The sequence below is a fragment of the Epargyreus clarus genome, unplaced genomic scaffold (assembly GCF_041222505.1).
Source record: "Epargyreus clarus isolate Ecla_fem2 unplaced genomic scaffold, WU_Ecla_fem_2.2 ptg000002l, whole genome shotgun sequence".
Lineage (NCBI taxonomy): Eukaryota > Metazoa > Arthropoda > Insecta > Lepidoptera > Hesperiidae > Epargyreus > Epargyreus clarus.
The window spans coordinates 5,295,701-5,315,520 of NW_027332210.1; the positions used below are offsets into that span (position 1 = coordinate 5,295,701).

At 34.8% G+C, this 19,820-nt stretch overlaps 1 protein-coding gene across 3 annotated transcripts in view; it reads left to right on the forward strand.

The window, feature by feature from the left end:
- LOC140746484 (ileal sodium/bile acid cotransporter) overlaps positions 1 to 19,820 on the forward strand; it is a 38,191-nt gene that overhangs the window by 15,431 nt on the left and 2,940 nt on the right. For 2 of the 3 annotated variants that reach the window (XM_073078646.1, XM_073078640.1), the window contains exons 2-10: positions 11,660 to 11,833; positions 13,161 to 13,310; positions 13,967 to 14,100; positions 15,090 to 15,209; positions 15,947 to 16,121; positions 16,941 to 17,203; positions 17,898 to 18,084; positions 18,459 to 18,534; positions 19,558 to 19,571. In XM_073078646.1, the coding sequence (XP_072934747.1) occupies positions 11,671 to 11,833; positions 13,161 to 13,310; positions 13,967 to 14,100; positions 15,090 to 15,209; positions 15,947 to 16,121; positions 16,941 to 17,203; positions 17,898 to 18,084; positions 18,459 to 18,534; positions 19,558 to 19,571 (1,282 nt within the window). In that variant the 5' untranslated portion in view covers positions 11,660 to 11,670. The remainder of the gene's footprint in view (positions 1 to 11,659; positions 11,834 to 13,160; positions 13,311 to 13,966; positions 14,101 to 15,089; positions 15,210 to 15,946; positions 16,122 to 16,940; positions 17,204 to 17,897; positions 18,085 to 18,458; positions 18,535 to 19,557; positions 19,572 to 19,820) is intronic. The other variant, XM_073078654.1, reaches the window with a different exon arrangement.

The window sequence follows — 19,820 nt, forward strand, 5'->3', positions numbered from 1 at the left end:
CATACTGCATAACCAAATTCCTGCTGCTTCTACTTACTTTATATTAATATCGAAAACCCCATTCAAATTGGTTAAATTGTAGTGTGCATACTGATGAAGGCAGTAAGAATACAGAAAACGCTCGTGTTTCACTAATGTACACTTACGAACAATCCGAACATTACAAAGTACTTTTTAGTAATCGCGGACATATAAACTTACATACATACATATGTGCATAACGATCGAATACAGAACCTCCTTTTTTGAAATCGGTTAAATATACAAAATAACTACCTATTTAAATTTGTTTCCCGTATCATTAGTTTTCATTTTGCATTGTGCACATTTGCATTGTGGGTTTTCTCATTGTTAGCCGACCGTCGGTTAACCAAACATTGCAAGTGAAACAATGATGCAAAGTAGTTTCCAATTTCCACTCCATTCCCACGATAGTAATATTACCTTACAGTATTACTGAGATCATGTATGCATGCACTTTCATTCTGCACATTAGAAATATAAAAAATGGAAGTGCCTGTCTGACGCTTCATAATACTTACATACATAATATAATATAATAATTCATAATCTTTATTTAGTAAATTTTTGGGTTACAATATATAGGATGTACACATAGTCAAAAAAGCACCAAAAATTTAATATGCCGATTAAGGCGTTCTAAATGTATGGCTCTCACATAAGTCTTACAAAGTCCTTTTTTGTTTTTATAATATAGGAGCAATACTTAGGTATAATTGTATGTGTATACATACTGCGTTTTTTAACCGACTTTGGCGGGTAATGTTTGTATGTTATGTATGTATGTCTCATTCTTTGGCACACGCTACAGCCCAAACGGCTTGACGGATTTTAACGTATGAGTTGTCGTTGGATTCGTCTTAATTTTGGGAGTAACCATACACTATATTTTAAAGCAGTGAGTGTGTTTTGTTTTTATATTTGCTAGTTCTGAACATTAAAAGTCATCAACATGATATTTACAAAAATAAAAACGAGTTTAACTATACCGATGTTAATAACTCGTTAAGGCGCTTATCAGCATAGTGACAGTGTGATGACACTCATTATTTTTGTTTAAAATTTTTGTCCGTATCAAAACTGGAATATGTATGAATGGAATCCATTTGAGATTCAGTGTTGCTAACTCCCAAATAATCTGAGTAGGTTTAACATCGCTAGAAACTCGATAAAATTGATTCTACGAGTACCATCAGTGTCACCGGTTGCCGAGTACGGATTTTAACGGTGAAAAAAAGGTCTCCCAGTAGGTATGTTATTATTTGTGGTGGCCTTGGCAGCCATGAGGAAAGGATCACAGTTTCGAAATCAATACTAGTAATGGATTCAAATTAACAAAAAAATATCCATTATTTAAAACAATCGTAGGTATGAGTGTTTTGATTTGTACTCCAAAAGTAGTTAGAAAAGTCGCTTAATTCTTTTTATCGCCAAATTATCTGTTTTTTTCGTCGCTAAGACCATATCAAAAGACGTTATTTCTAACGACATAGTTGCTAAGTTAGCAACACTTATAAGTTTCAAGAACTACCTATTGTGAGTGAAGTCTGTATCGGTGCCTACAAACTGGTTTACGATCATGACTTGGCAAATATATTTAAGCATCGAAAACGTCACTATTACGAGGAATTGCGCATAATTTCTATAAGCCGTATATATTCTGCTACTAGATACTAGTTGCAGAGTATAAACTGTACTATCGAATGGACAATGAGGTTTAAAAAACATAATATCAACAACTATAGAAGTTTTTCAGACGGTTTATTCGTTAAATAGGCTTTTGCATTTTTATACGGTGTTTATGCGTTGCTTTTCGTTGTATTTCTGGAAAAGAGCGAACATGAATAAATCCGTATGCATCCGAATATTTGGTTACCAAAATATTGAACATATCGATGAATATTCTAATGAATTCGGTCGTATTTACGTCACTGTAGTTTATATACGAGTTACCGCGAATCGTTGTGAGGTTTTGCCGATATTTAAAGATACTCGAAGTGTCATAAAGATGCCTACTTGTGTGCTTTTAGGATTTTTGCATTTAGAATTAAGAAAATATACATTTAATTTTCGTCAAAGAACGCCAATAAAACTTCATAGATCAAATCAAGGCTAGAAATAATGAATGAATAAATACTAGAATCTAAAAATAGATGAATCCTAAACGTTTACAATGTAGCTCCCCGTGACTAAAGCTACAGTATTTTAGTCCACAATTCATATAAGCCACTACATATAAACTATTAAAAAAAAACTACTTTTCGAGTAGGTACCTACTTTAAAGTAGCGATCAGATAAACACAGGAAGAAATACTATAATATGTACCATGTAGTTGATCCTTAATGACTCGCTCGTCCTGAATCTAGATATGAGTTCGTTCACACCGGTCACTTCACTACCTCACATGTTATATAGTTTTGGCAAACTTGTATGGTAAGGTAACTTTGTATTAAGCTACTTTCTGCGATGATGGAAGATATAAAGAGTAAGTATGTTGTTAATGTGAATGTCTTATGTAGTCACATCAGCTGACAAGGAGAGCTTTAGAATCTCTCCTATACTTTGATGACGTAAGGCGGTGCTTCAACACACAGATGAACTCTACCATCTTTATGACTAGCTTTAACCCGCGGCTTCGCTCGCAGTCTCAGAGGTTTTTATCTATCCTTGGAAACGATACTTTTATTCGGCACAAAATATCCCTCGCTGAACCCCTAACAACGTGTGTACAAAATTTTATGGCCATCGGTTCTGTACTTAAGGCATGAATGCAAACAAACAAACGCACATTCGTATTAATAATATTACTAGTTGACCCGGCAAACTTCGTACCGCCTCAGAATCTATTTATGAAATATATTTACTCTACTTTTAAACCTTCCATGGACTTCCATAAGTAATTTAAAACCATATATAAGTAGTTTACATTCCGTAAATATACAAATCACTTATTAGCCACGTCTAGCTGCAGTTTTGCGTTCCTGTAAAGGTGTGGATGCATTACTTATACATACTTACATCTGGATACTTTGCAGTGGTCGCCGTCGGCGATCGCTCTTAAAACTCGTTTATACATTAGTCACGCTTGCATAAACATCTTGCGTAAATAACCATATAATTATGCAGACTCAAGAATGTTTGTACTTAAAAGGGCAACTCTAATCTTACCAATACGGTATTTGTGGTAGTGCCGTAGATACACGAGCCTTAAGCCAAGAAACAGTTGATATCCGCCTTTAAGTATTGCAGTCAAAAATAGGCATCTTTTAGTTTTCTTTTGTGCTTGATTACGAGAATTCACTACTTTTAAACTATTTTAAATACTTTCTTATCATAACCATAATACGACAATGAAAACATTTAACTCTGGTGTAGTAGATAGAAATCGTGATAGACAACGCTCCAATCTTTCCACCGTCACCCAGTGCTCTGCAGTAAAATATATATTGTTGCAGCCACTACAATGTTCGAACTACAGTTGATGAATTTACTGGCTTTGCGAAATAACTATGTCAGTAAAAACAAAGGTCAAGAATAATTAATGTCAAGCGATGAACGCAAACTTGCCTATACACATAATTGGTGCGAATACCGGTCGTTTCAGGCACGAAAAGCAATTAAGTGAAACACACGTTAGTATAACTTCAGTCATTAGTGAACTATTGGCGGGTAAAGTCAATAATATGAGCTACTACTATTAAGTGAATTAGTTTTACTTGTGATTGCTTAGATGCTTTGGATGTTTAATCATTAGTAAGTTTATTAACATTGTTGAAAGTTAGTCAGCACATATGTCATCGATCTACTAGCTCGCACTCGCACCACGCCCTGTCTGTTATTAAGGGCTACATAGTAGCTATATAAATAGTGTACGAAAAATGCGACAAAAAATGGTTCTACGAAGGGGCCGAAATGAAAGGTTCTATGTCTATTGCGGCCCGCGGACCGCTAGGAAATGATCGCGAGCCACATGCGGTCCGCGGGCTGCAGGTTGCCGATCGCTAATTTATACCATAACTTATTTATGTGAATACGCCAAAATATCTTAATTACGCGTTATTGTACACTTCAAAAATTAATGATAACAAGACACAAATCAACATAATTATAGGCATGCAAGCCAGTTTTGTCGCGAACTCAGCATCTTTACGTGGTAAAATCTGGCTAGTGGGAAAATCGAGAAATCCTGGGGTCCATTGATCTCTAAGATACACACGATAACAAAACACGTGTTGCTATGAAACTTCGAATACTACGAAACCATTTTCCTCATGTTGGCCTTGAATCGATAACTACGAAGATCATTTCTTTAAACTTGTTGCGGTGATCCTGAGCTCAATGGAATGAGACACAAAAACAATAAAAACGAGCAGTCGGCATTTTTAACCGGTCTTTGCGTACAAATATGGTTTAAACCTTTATTACTTGATTGTATCCGGCAACATATTCCAAAGTTAGTCTGAATTTTGAGAATATTATAAGTTTGGAATTTAAAAATAAAAAGGTTTTTCATTTTGCTTAAGCCTGCAGTTTTATGCTTCCTTATCTACGGCATTTTGACCACTGTAAAATTTAAATTCAAATTAAATGTATAAAGTTTAATTTTAATCTACAAGTTTTATAACTCACTTTTTATTTTTTATTCAACTGAACGTTCCGATTGATTGGAAACGAAAATAAACAAACATACTGACTTCCGTATATGTAATGTTAGTGTATGGAAGCACTTGTAAGATAAACACATTGTCCATTCTCGTAGATAAATAATCTAAGCTAACATTGTGTGAAATGCTTGTACAAACTTGAGATAAGTTATATATTTAAGTCTGATGTCAAAATCTTATCGTTCAACTTCAGATCGTGATGTTGGCATTTACGCTTTTTACACGTATTACGCATAGTCAAATAAAATATGTATATTGTGATAACGTGTCTTCTTTATGTCTTAACCGAGAATTTAATTAGACAGGATATCGCATGTGGTCGCCAAATCGGAAATCGAAAAAGTTTTTATTGAAGCTCTCTTTCCACGATTTGCACAAATCTGTTGATGTGGACGGAACGTCATACTTAGGCGAGTATTATTCAGTGAAAATTTCAAAAGGCAAAAGGCTAATGAATATTCGGCTTAATCTTAAAATGCTTAAATACCAAATCGTTCAAGTACCTAAATTGTATATGGAGCAATAAGTCTAATTAGCATATCCATTTGCCAAACGTCTAACTATCGAAGTCTATAAAACAGAATAGACCTTTTGGGTACTAGGACGTTTTACTACGAGTACTTCATTCTGACAGTAAGACGAATATCTTAACCCACGATTATAATTCTTCATAAGTTTTTGCTATAAATTATTCATAGTTTGCTGAATAAATTAAATTTGTCTTGAAATGACTTATTAATTAACGAACTTCCGCTCGCAACTCCGTCGTATTATTTCAAGAGTAGAGCAAACAAACAGATGGACAGACAGATGAAATAAACTATATTATTGTTTTATTTTGTTTTTAATTTGACACAAATACGAATAGACATTTTTTGGCTTAGAAAACGTTGCTCTTACGAAAATCATAATGAAATCATTTGTTAACATTTCAATACTATTAAATTACTTTTATGTATGTACAATATGTACATTTATTAAAGTTTATTGTAGTCTTCGTACAAATATGTACATATATTATCAAAGTTTGTACAATTATTTTGCGTAGCTTGAATGCAATTAATTATCTCTGTATTATGTCTTCATGTTTAAAAGTTTGATTATAAGGTTATCTGTAGGTATCGTCATGAATTTAATTAAATTTCGTTGAGCTCAAAAAAATGTAATTTCGTACCTCATTGTTGGTGTGATCGAAAACGTATCCGTGATACTTAGAAGTTTATTTATACTATCGATTACGTAATTGGATTTTCGACACCGTTCTATGCTAAAGGAATAAAGATGCTACAAATATTTGAAGTGTTGTGGTACATTCAATATGTGGTGTGTTTTTCGCAGTTTTTATTAATCACGTATAGTCCGCGTAAAACTGCTAGTCCGCTCTGAATATAGAAATGAATCGCGTCGCCATAGTAAATTGTGTGACTACACCTGCTCGCAACAACTTCAGAGTGGACTAGCAGTTTGGCGCGGACTTTTTTTTGTTTACGAGAGGGAAACTTTCAAAAGGTACCCAGTGTCGTGGGAGCGACACGGGGTTATGTGGGATTCTTACCACACTAAAACCCCCCCGGTGGCCGTCCTCAGCGTTGCCAAGAGGACTCCGGGATCTCCTACGGAACGCAACCGGAGTCCTCTGAACGCGTTGCCCCTTCGGGCTCCTCCTGGGTGAGCTTCGGGACTCACCACACCGTCTGGTGTTTACGACAGTATGCGACCACACATACCGTCGTCCTTCCCGGAGTTGCTTGCTGGACGGCTCGACCTCCCAATCTTGCCGCCCGCAACCCCGGAAGCCCCCTTTTAGTCGCCTCTTACGACAGGCAGGGGATACCGTAGCCCTATTCTAGTCCCGGGACTACAGGGACAGGCGCGGACTATACCAATGGGATGTTAAGGTATTTGGGATAACAAGGAGTCGCTTTTTCGCGATTCGAGTCCGCTGATTTCGTAAAAATTCGGGCAGATAAATCTGAGATTAGTCTCAGCAAAAGTATTTAACAATTAACGAGTACATTTACGTAGATTTAAATTAAATGAAAAAATATTAACAAACAATAAAGGGCACGTATATGAAAAATATAAAAATCTTAGAGCGCGAAAGTCCGTTTTAAAGAATTTCTCGACATCGAAAAGCCTTCTCGCCAACAGTGGGACCGTAATGGTAGAAAAAACTAAATAAGTGTCGCAATTCAATTAATATTCTGTGCAAGTCTGTGCGACTAAATGCGACGTAATTGACATGTGCAAGGCCAGTTCATAGTTTATTATTTTGGCGTTGTGACACTTTTATTGGCAAAGATGACGATCCGATACAGCCTAATATGATTAAATGTTTCTACTATATTTTTAGTCAAAAGTTTAATAATCTACCTTTTGTAGTTAAATATTAATACAAATATGAATTTATTACTCAAAGTGGTAAGATTGCTTGTGTCGAGGATTCCATAGAAATTCACAAAGTCGAGTATATTAACACCTAGACCATACCTAGACTGACAGAATCCTAATGTGAGTCTATCTTTCAAGTTTTAAAGTTAACATTAAACACATTATTGTTAATTGTTTAAACAGGAACAATAAACTGGACTAATAATATTATTATATTACATATTGTGTGTTTTTTATTGCTTGTCCAGTAATGTTTAATTACGTAGGACCTAGTACGTACCTAATTACGTCTGTATTTTTTATGATCGTTTTTATATATCTATTTACTTAATCACTAAGAAAAAATTAATTATTGTTTGTTTAACTTAATTATATTCGTCTTAATTAGGTATAATTATCATGAATTCTGTTAAACTTTGAAAAAAAAAACATTTTATTTTGCAACCTCTCGTTGCGCTAATCATTATAATTAGTATTAAATTAATTATGTATCTACTACATAATTATTGTTAGGTATAATATATTTTTAGGGAATAACAATAGATATTCTGCGTTTAATAAAATTTTGAAAAAGCTTGAAAGTGAAGGTTAAAAACTATATAAAATTAATGCGTCTCCAAAAAGGGTCAAAGTCAATCAAAATCGAAATTTGGAAACTAACAGATGGATAAATGATAATGACTCATTTGCAAGTATATTTAATTTACACGATTTAAAATTTTTGAATTAATTTGTATTCTAAATTCTTACCTGTGATTTTCGTGAATGAAGCGGAAAATAGTCAAAATAGTCATTTCATTGATTAGTTTTCAATAAACATTATTAATTTTATGTTCATTTTCAATTTATAATTTATACATTGTTAACAAACCATAAAAATCTACGAGGACTGCAAAACTCGAATTTCTCTAATTGTCTATCTCGGTAGCAAACATATTTTATAGAAAAATGGCAACGCGAGTGGAATGGCATGAAAAAGTATTTTGTGCCAATTGAAATATTCTTTCTTGTTGCAATTGCTGGTTGCGATGCTGGATGCTGGATGGATGGATGGATGGATGGATGCTGGATGCCGGCGGCATCCCGGCCACACCTATATCTGCCTAATAACAGCCATGGTAAACGCTGCCGTGGTCTGGTTTGTAGTGTGTAAGGGATACTTAACCGAGATATTCTAGCTTAATCCTCAAAGGTAACGGTACACTTGGAGGCGACCTCAGGTAGGAAACTAATCTTATCTGGGTTCAGCTACTCTCATTTCAAGGTGGTAGAACCCTTTGGGGTTCGACTCCGGCGGCACCACCGCCACACCTATTTCTACCTAATAACAGCAGTGTTAGGCGCTGCTGTGTTCTGTTTTGAAGGGTGTGGTAAGGGAGACAGACTTTTCCGAGGCGTTCCAACTTAGTCCTCAGGGGTAGCGGCGCATCTGTGGCCGACCTCAGGCAGGAATATCTAATCCTACCTGGGATTACAGATGTCCATGGGCGGCAGTAGCCACTTACCATCAGGTGGACTGCATGCTCGTCTGCTACTCCTATATTATATAAAAAAAATATATATATATATATATATATATATATATATATATATATATATATATATATATATATATATATTATAAAAAAGCAAAAGTACCGACTAATATCAGATAGACTGCATGTATATTCACAATTCATTTAACTCCTAGTCATACTGACTTTCAAAATCACGTGTAGACAAAAGAATATCAATTCAAGGGGAAAAGCGTGAAAGGATTTGTCTTGCGATCGATTTATCATAATTAATACGCTAATACGACCTTATCTTAGGTTATCAGTACGTGACACTAGCCACGAGATACCAATTACCGAAAACCATTTCGATTGTTGCTTATCAATCTACAACCTTACTGTGAAGACTTAAGATATTCGACGTAGAATAGGTGCATTTATTACGATAATAATTATGTAAAATATTAATATGAATAATGATATAATTTTAATACTCTTAGCCGAGTCTTCCTTCGGCATACATGGATCGATACTGTTTTATTAGCTAGCTAGTATATATTAATATTTATTTATTTATAACTGTGATAGTTTAGTGTTAAGTGTTAAATAAGCAGTTTACAAGTGAGTGTTGGACTGTTGAAATTTGAAAAAAAAACGTTACTTATACAGGGTGAATTTTTCAAATAGGCCCTTAGGGCCAAATCTGAAACTATAAGGATTAGCGAAAAATGCTGAAATGAGTTACGAGGCCGATTTTGATAAAAACTGCATCATCAGTTTTTTGAAATATCTTTTTCCTTAGCCGGGAATCGAACGTTTAATTAATTTAAAGGCGATTTTATGAAAATTAGTGTCAGTCCAGTGGTGCTTGCGTTCTTACCTGTCTCATGAAAATCTGTTTAGACCTTTATAAATTATCAGTTCTATTATACGATCATATTAATTTCTTCGAACAATTTATTGAAGTTTTACCGAATCTGTTAAAGAAAGCTTTTCTGTTGCTTTTGATTTGAGTGTCATTTTCCCTCCTGTTCGGGTAACAACTCACTTCAGTCCTACAATTATTATATCATACCATATCTAGTCCTTCCTCCACTGCAGTGTTTAAGGCGATTGCATGTTGGTACATCTCATAAACGCTCGTGAGATCATTATGAGCAATACTCATCCTAATGCTTCTTTATAATGTCATTAAGTCGTAATATTTTCTTAAATTATTGTATCATTATTATAGGAATATTTTACCAACTCAAACAAAGTCATTAAATAACAGAGTTTTCGCTTAATAATTCTAAACTATCATTAGGCAAGTAAACGTTTTGTAATGATAAATTCGTTTTTTCCATTAATTAATTTCGTTGAAAATTTATCTTTATACGCGTAATTATGTGACGACTTATCTTAGAAATATAGATCTTTATCGCCTCTAAAAGTAGAAAAAATACCTCGCCTAATTGCGTACTTGTAATAATTATAATACAATTATGAATTAATAAAAAAACATAAAGGATCTAAATATTTTCTAAACATATTATTATCTTTTATCTTTACCATATCTAATTAGTATAGTAACCTACTGCATTTTTATTTTTATAATATTTCACTTCAAGTTTTATCGATAAAAATGGAATTCGGAAACCGACAGAAAAAGAAATAATATGTCTTTTTTCATGATTTTAGATTTTGATGTGCTTGGAAACAGGATTGACAGGATTTGAAATTATCGGCAAAGTATTTTTCCAATTTTGTTATTTAGTTTTCCAAAAATATTTATCCGTCATAAATTACATTAAATTACCTATATACATACCTACCGTTTAAATTTTAAGATTTAAAGTAAATTTTGGTCGCATTTATTAATACTTAGCGAAGTACCTATATTCTGTATAAGTATGTATCTCATATTTGAAGCCTTGTACCAATCTCTTCTAATACTGTACGTACCTTACCTTCACATGAAAGTGGGTCAATGTATAGAGAAACTTAATACTAGATTATCTTTGTATCAACCTTCTACAAACAGTTTCATAGTGCTGTTGTTCTACTGTTGTTTTACTATGTAAGTAACAAAATAAGGGTTGAGATAAGGGTTTCAATAACAGTTTTAAAATATGACGACCTTATGAATAAGCTTAGGTATTTCTTTGGGCTTATAATAACGATTCATTAATTTATTCTTTCGACCGCACACGTGTTACTTATTTAGTCTGTAATTATTGTTTTCTTTCAAGTTTTTTAGATAACCTTTTACCTTTTAGTGAAAATCTTAAAAACATTTTAGTAAAATCTTTGAGACATGAGATGCCGTTGGACTCATCAATTCAAATTCAAATTTCGTTTCTTCAAACGTACATATTTGATTTTTAAATAAAAGAGATAATCTCAAACAAATTTAATTGACTAATGATGAGGGTGGTAATCTGTTGATAAGCATCTGAAGCTCAACCGACCGTAAAGATAAACGAAACACGTGATCTATGTATTTTAATTTTTAATCTTGTTGATATATCTACTCGTATTTATAAATACTGATTAGAAAATATAACTTCAATAAACGTATAATAATCACTTATATACCGGTTATTTTTTTGTGGACGATGGCAACTTTGAAGAGGTACCATGATTTTTTAGGCAAAATATTTATAAATGTGGGATTTTTAACCGTCCTAAATATCCTCTTGGTGGCCAACCTGCGCGCTGTTTTGAAGACTCAGACATCTCCAACGGAACACAACCGGAGTCCTCTCAGCGCAAAACCCCTGTCAGGCAGAACTTACTTTTCGCTAGCAGCTTCAAGTGTTTAAAACTTATGCCCACACAATATACAGCCATCCTTTCTGAAGTCGCTTGCTGGGCAGTTAAAGCACCTCGAAAACCCCATTTTAGTCGCCTCTTACGACAGACAGGGTACACCGTAGCTCGATTGTGATCCTGAGAGAGACTACACTAGCTACTCGTATATGTACTAATGAAACTAGACCACGTGAGACATAATATGTCGGTTTAATAATAACAAAGACTTTCTCTAACGACCAATATCCCTGCTAACAGTAATGAAATAATAATAATAAAAACTTTGTTCTTCACAGTGTACCGCAACATGTGTCCAATATGGCCGCTGCACCTCATCATCCTGTACCTGCTGGCGCTGTGCCCGCTGTGGGTGATCTGCCAGGCGGCACCCAACCTGGTGGCCACGTTCTTCCCGAGCAATATCACCGTGCACATGAATGAGTATCAGATTGTCAACGTCAGCATACATGGTAAGATGTTACAGAATTTTGGCAAGGTTCGCAAGTTTTTTTCGGTTCAATTTCTGTTTGTCCATGTCTAGATCTGTGTTTAGCACCCTTACACTAGCCTGATACAGTCCTCAGAAGTAGAAACAAAAGATAAATTTAAATTATTTCTGATTCGTAGAAACCATGATAGCGATATTGATATTGTTTTTAATTGAAAGTATTATTTTATAAACCTAGTGATAAGGCAAACGAGTTACCTCATGGAAAGTAGTTACCATCGCCTATAAACATTTGTGTTGCATCGCCGACTTTGCAGGAGAACTTTTTTGCATCTCTTTTGATCATCATCAAGAGCTCTACGTCATAGCCCTCTTGAACACCTAAAGAGGAAGTTAATTTGAGTCTGGAAAATCCGTTAAAGTCCTGACGATTTGAACTCCTATCTCAGTTAGCCACAAAAACATTGCCATCCATGCTCATATAAGTACACCTTCGTCAAACCAGAACACATTAGTACAACACTGTTATCAGATTAGAGGTGACGACGGTGCATAAGTGATGGTGGTGACGGTGCAGTAAAACCAATAAATAAATATAGTTCAAAAAACTAAAAAACACGCTTTTATGATAAAATCAACTAAAAAGTAGAAAATAATTTTCAATCTAGGGATAAATTAAGCAACAGTAAATTGTATAATTGTGGAAAAAGTGTGGGGTGCTTTTCGAAAATTGATAAGTGGAGCACTCCACGCTTTTTTGATTTTATCATAAAAGCGTGTTTTTTTGTTTTTTGAACTATATTTATTTTATTAATTTTTAGTATTTGTTGTTATAGCGACCATCATTATGCATCGTCTGTAAAAAAATCAAGTGTCTATCTATTACGGTTTAAGAGATAAAGCCCTGTGACACACGAACAGACAGCTAGGGTTTCGTTTTATCCTTTGAGTACTGAATCCTAAAAATCATTCTACGAGATGGCATTATAGATATGTTTCAGTACACTTGAGTTATAGGGAAATAACATTATTATTTTTCAAAACTAAAAATCAATCTAGTAACTTTGCCTGAACTCTCCCTAAGGCGCTTTCTCTCGCCTCGAAAATCGTTAATCCTGAGGATGTTGATAAGGACAATGGTACAAAATTATTAAAATCGTGTATTGTCATCGGCTTTTGATAATTTTTCAAAATTTTGAATTAAACTGAACGTTCAAAGTGGATAGAAATCGGGTTCAAAGATTCCGTTACTGTTACGTACATACATATTACATACATACAACCCTAGCTAATAAAAGCGTGTTAAAAAGGAACTGTCATCTGTACCGTGATTCTTGCTTTGTTTACAGGCACGGGAATGCAAGTGGACGATAAACTGCTGCTCAGTATCGACGATCGTGTGGCGATGGCGGAATGGAACTCCACGTATAAGTTAACTGAAGATGACGTCAACGCCCAGCAGTGGGAAGGGACGGCTCGTGTGGACGCTGTCTTCTTAGGTAACACATTATTTTTATATTTTTTAAATGTTAATAGTAAACGGACATATAGTCCACTTGATGGCCTATAGCCAATTGTAATTAAGTTTCTATGAAACTTGATTACAACTGGCTATAGGACTATGCAGTGCTGGAAACTAAGTTGGAATGCCTATATAAGTGCCTCACTCTGATTGATTGAATTTAAAAGTATTCAATATATTGTTGACTCATATAGTGATCTAGACAATATACTCGTCTAACTATCCGAGAGTTCTTGGTTCGATTCACGGTCACATAGATTTCCAAGTGATAAAGTTAGATTTACGTTACTTCCCTTGACCTTCAATGTCAAATATAAAATTATTAGAAAAAGAAACGAGGCCAATTTTGATAAAAACTAAAACTCAATTTTTTTATTCTATTTCCCTAGCCTAATCGAACGAATTCATTTTGACAAAAAAATACACCCTGTATTATCATGCCATAGATAGTGCCGATAGTGTTGATGTAAGAGTCAAATTCTGGAAAAAAATCATAAATGACAAACTATCACTACTATAATAAATAAAAAAAACGGTAAATTTTCAGGAAATATATTTTTTAACCCCTGAATGCCCGCTTGGAAAACACACCCTATATATTTTAAATACACGAAACATGTTATCTTGTTCTAGGTCGTACTCCCTTAACAGTACAGGTGGAAAGGGATGCCGAAGTCACAGGGAACGTGGAGGGGTCCCTTCCAGTCATCATTGTCAGGCCTGAGAGGGTTATAGATACTATATTTACTACCAGTGTCGCTCTCTTTGTAAGTATAACTATGATAAACAATCATACTGGAAATTTTATTTTCATTATTTCTAAGTATTTTTTAGAACTTAATTATACTTTAAAAATTGATACAAGCCGGACTTAATGCTAAAAGCATTATCTACCAGGTAACGTTTAGGTTAACTAGAAAAATATGAAACTATTAACCTAACCTAACCTTAACTAGAAAAATATAAATCTTCAAAGTATATATGTGTGTGACATATATATATATAATTTCAATATGTAAGACGTCGTTGAATCCGCTATATGGTTTAACTATCGGGTTTGAGTTTAAAACTTATACTCGAAAAATCACAAAAACGTCTCACGTAGTTAGCGGATGCCCCCATAAGGCGGGGGAAGTGCATTAGAATGCTCCATACATCGTTTTCATTATCTTGTAAATAATTAAAATAAATATAGTTTAAAAAAACTAAAGTAAACGCTTTTATAGAAATCAAACTAAAAAATATAAAATAAACTTAGATTTTTTTTTAATGAAAAATTGTATTAACAACAAAAAAAGATATATTTAATTGTAAAAAAAGCGTGGGGTGCACACTCTCGGTAGTTATAAATATTTTACTGACAGACATGAGCAGAAGGACCAACACTGATATTTTTAAAAGCATCCCACGCTTTTTTACAATTAAATATGCTTTAGTTTTTTTAAACTATATTTATTTTTTATTTTTTTAGTTCAATATCTTATAAAAGCGAGTTCTTTAGTTTCTTTAATTATTATTTATTGTTTTATTTATACTGCTGTTCACATTAAGCATCCACAAAGCGTCATAATTATAAGGAAGTATGATCTCTTTCTACTGTTTGTGAGTTACTCACTGACAAATATACAAGTGAAGCTAATATAAAGCGTGTAATAACTAGCTGGATTACCCGCCACTAAATTGAAATACTCCTTACAGTATGTAAAAAAAATCATGCTTTATAATAGATTTATAATTATTTTCTTTTGTTTTCAAGATATCGCTGATATTCATCAACTTCGGTTGCGCGATGCACTGGCCGACAGTCAAAGAGTGTCTGAAGAAGCCGATCGGTCCAATCATTGGTCTGTGCGGACAATTCGTTTTCATGCCTCTGGTGAGTTCTTGTATCTACTACTAGCTGACCCGGCAAACGTTGTGTTGCCATATAAATAAAAAAAATGTTAAGGGTGAACCACCCTTATCACTTAGGGGTATGAAAAATAGATAGTAGCCGATTCTCAGACCTACTGAATATGCATATACAATTTGGTGAAAATCGGTAAAGCCGTTTCGGAGGAGTACGGTAACTAACATTGTGACACGAAAATTTTGTAAGGTGACAAGTACTGGCCTAAACAATATAAAAAATTAAGCTATATTTTAGATATTTGACATTTTTTTATGAAATTTTTGTTACCCACAAGAGGGCATGCAGTTTACACAATTGTTATTATCGTGCATGGACTTCTGTAATCAATACCAAATGGTATTGGAGCACTCTATATAAGATTGCCTAGATACGTTGTTACCCTGAAGACCAATTTTAAATTCGTTTACTTTTTTATTAATATATCCTTTAAAACCAGTGCACACGATTTTATGAAAAGGAAGGAATATAAATATGTTTAGGTTGTATAGTCCGCGTAAAACTGCTAGTCCGCTCTGAATATAGAAATGAATCGCGTCGTCATAGCATATTGTATGATTGCACCTGTTCGCAACAACTTCAGAGCGGACTAGCAGTTTGGTGCGGACTTTACCTTCCTACCTGAGATCAATGGTTTATTTTTCTAGAAAACTAAATTGGAATGCCTCATATTACCCCAATACTAACGGTGTTTCATCCCCCAGCTATCCTTCGGCCTGGGCTTCCTGATCTTCCCGGATAAGCCGGAGATGCGTCTGGGCATGTTCTTCACGGGCTGCGCCCCCGGGGGCGGCGCCTCCAACATCTGGACCTTCATCCTCGGAGGGAACCTCAACCTGTCCCTCACTATGTCTGCAATCTCCACACTTGCGGCGTTTGGTTCGTTTTTTTTTTTATAATATAGGAGTGGCACACGAACATGCAGTCCACTGGTAAGTGGCTACTGCCGCCCATGGACATCAGTAATCAACTCCAGATAGGATTAGATTCCTATCTGGAGTTGGCCACAAATGTGCCTCTACCCCTGAGGACTAAGCTGGAACGCGTCGGCAATGTAAGTCTTCCTTACCACACCCTTTAAAACAGAACACAGCAGCGTTTAACACTGCTGTTAAATTAAATTAGGATGCTTCAGAAAAAATATGAGAGTAAATTTTTGTAAACGTAAAAAATATCAACACCATAAATTTGACTAGTAGATGTTACTATCAGAGTAGGTAATTTTATATGATACTATACGATGACAATAATTTTGTATTTCGTTTCTTTGGTTTTAAAAAATCACTTTCATATTGCTTGCATACGTAAGTACACGCAATATTTTTAACGCATTTTCTTTTGTATACTGCACATATCATGAGATCCCATCGCTCTTAGGCCTAAATGTAAAATTTATTACAATTGGCATTTACCTTCTTTTCTCATTCTACCCCATAGATTATTAAAGATTACTCACTCCTAACAAGAAAATGTACCCAGTTTTGAGAATTGAAATCTCCGTGCTAAAATGTCCCCAAAATATTTGAAATAATTATTTATGTATTATGTAAATTACGCTGTATTAGTTATTTATACGTAAATTTTCTCTAAAAATGTTTATATTTGTCAAGAATTAAAAAAAAGAACTTACTAATAAGCCGTTTGTGTCATTCAATTTCAAGGCGGCGAAGTATCTTTAATAATCTATGTTCTACCCAGGTTTCATCCCACTATGGTTATTCTCGCTCGGCCAAGTGGTATTCCGTAACGCGAACATCGTGGTACCATACAAGAACATCTCGTTCTTCGTGGTGGGTCTGATCGTGCCGCTGGGCATCGGGCTGGCCATGCAGCGCTACACGCCGCGCGTGTCCGCCTTCATGGTGCGCATCCTGAAGGGCTTCTCCACCACGCTGCTCATCTTCATCATCGTCTTCGCGATCGTCACCAACCTGTACATCTTCCAGCTGTTCACGTGGCAGGTGAGATTGAAAGCTGACATGCCCGTTTCCAGTGTCCGAAAAAATTAAAATTAGTTACTTGGAGTGTTTTATTTCGAAAAAACCTCAAAATTAACAAAATTAAATATCGTCGCCGTCGTCACCACCTGTACATCTTCCAGCTCTTTACGTGGGAGGTGAGCTACAAAGAGAGATTCTTGGGGTTTTTATTTAAAATAAATATAAATTGAGTTTTGAAATCTCAAAATTCAAAATAATAAAAAGTACAAACATCTAACGTTGATTAGTGACATATAAAGAAAAGATATATAAAATTAATTTAAATACAAATAAAAGAATAATAAATAAATTTAAGAAAATTTATAATCTAACAATGTATCCAATCTAGTAAAAAAAAAATATAAAAATACATAAATAAAAGACACGTATTAAGAAACGAAATTTTAGCAATGTTACGTAACATGTAAAAATGAATATTAATCAACCAATCAAAAGATTATTCGGTTAAGTGACTCGCATACCGTCGTACACTCCACATGGAGGGGCGAGCGTCAAGCTTACCTGGGCGGAGCCCGACGGGGCGACGCGCTAAGAGGACTCCGGTTGCGTTCCTTTGGAAATCCCGGAGATAGAACTCGGCCATCCCCTGGGTCCCTTTGCCAAAAATCTATAAACAGTCTGCCATCTTCATTCACCCACTAACACTCCATTTCAGATAATCGCAGCGGGTATGGGTCTCCCCTGGCTGGGTTACCTCGCGGGCTACGTGGTGGCCAGGCTACTCCGGCAACCGCACGAGGATGCCCTGGCCATCTCCATTGAGACCGGCATCCAGAACACCGGCATCGCTATCTTCCTGCTCAGATACGCTCTTGATGCGCCTGAGATGGATCTCACTACTGGTTAGTTGTGTACCCTTCATAGTCCTATTTTTTTTTAAATATAGGAGTAGCAGACGAGCATGCAGTCCACCTGATGGTAAGTAGCTACCAACGCCCATGGACATCTGCAATCAACGCTAGATATTCCTACCTAAAGTCGGCTACAGATGCGCCGGTACACCTGAGCACTAAACTGGAACGCCTCGGAAAAATCTCCCTTAACACACCCACCAAACCAGAACACAGCAACGTTCAACATTGCTGCTATGAGGCAGAATAAGGTGTGTCGGTGGTGTCACATACGTCGAACCACCTGCGTTCTGCTACCTTCACCACCACAATTAGGTACTACTAAAGTAAGCGCCATAATTATTTAAATATTTTTTTTGTTTCAGTGGTGCCAGTGTCATGCGCCATCATGACACCCATTCCCATGACTTGTATCTTCATTTACCAGAAAATCAAAGGATGGTACGTATTCACATTAGTTTCTACTGGGATGTTTTGCCTATGGGAAAATTGTTTCGGGTTAAATATTCGCAAGGGAAATAGTCATTTAGTAAAATTATACATAATAATATTACGAATATTTTCACTTGTGTATTTTTAATTATTTATAATAACAGAATATAAAAACAGCTTAGCTTGATTTTTAAGAACGGATGATTAGGGATAGATTAAAGTTTATTTTCTATTTGACCCAAAACAATAATTGTTACTTTTATTTTATTTTATGGAAAGTGCCGTTTATATTGGGGAGTCATTAATTATAATAAGCGTTAATTAATTACGCTATAATTTTTGAGTGTGTTCATTAACAAAGGGAAGATTGTTACGAAGATTGTTGTGTTACGGGAATAGTGTGAACCATGGGATAAAGTTTGTTTTTGGGTTATGTTCATAATAAGTCATTGAAGCATTGAATTGAAAAGTATGTCAAATATTTTCACGGGAAAAACATTTTACATGAAATATCATCTACGAATTTCATGGATATATTTAGTTTGTATATCTAATACATTTTCTGATTAAATCCCACTTCACTGTTGGGATTTAATTAATAATTAAGATAAAAGTCTGTACTTTTAAAACATATTTTCAAAAGTGTAATTAAAAGTAAAAATCAAGTACATATTGGCAGTGCCCATTGCTGACCGTGGTCATCTGTAATCAACATCAAATAGAACATTTTTTTCCAATTTCATTTTAATTTATAGGTATCTAGAGAATCTGGGTTAGAACATATTTATTATACACATATATTTTAATAATCCACATATACAATATGTATCATACTATTTTTATCTTACCACATCCTTCAAACCAGAACACAGCTTAAGGCAAATTAAGGAATATTTATATGGAGCAGCTACAGTCGGAAATCTACTTTGAAGAGACTTAATATTAAGAAAGAATCGGTGTTAATCGTAATGTTTTTCTTATTTCCATATTAAATGTCATCATCATCGTCATTACCATATCGAAATGGCTTAGTTTTGAAGGTATGTGTACGTATGATTTATATAAAGGTGTTATGGGGCTATGGTGGTGGTACGCTTTAGTTTTTTTATGTCCTTACGTCAAAGTGACTTATTGTAAGGTTATAGCATAATATTTTTAAGTTTTTGACTTATGTTCGCTTATTTGTGTCGTCAAGGATAAGCCATTTTCTTTTTTATTTACGATTTTTTACAGGAACCTATCTTATAACAATAGTAAAGACATCATAATGTATGATGTACTCAAAAACAGCATTT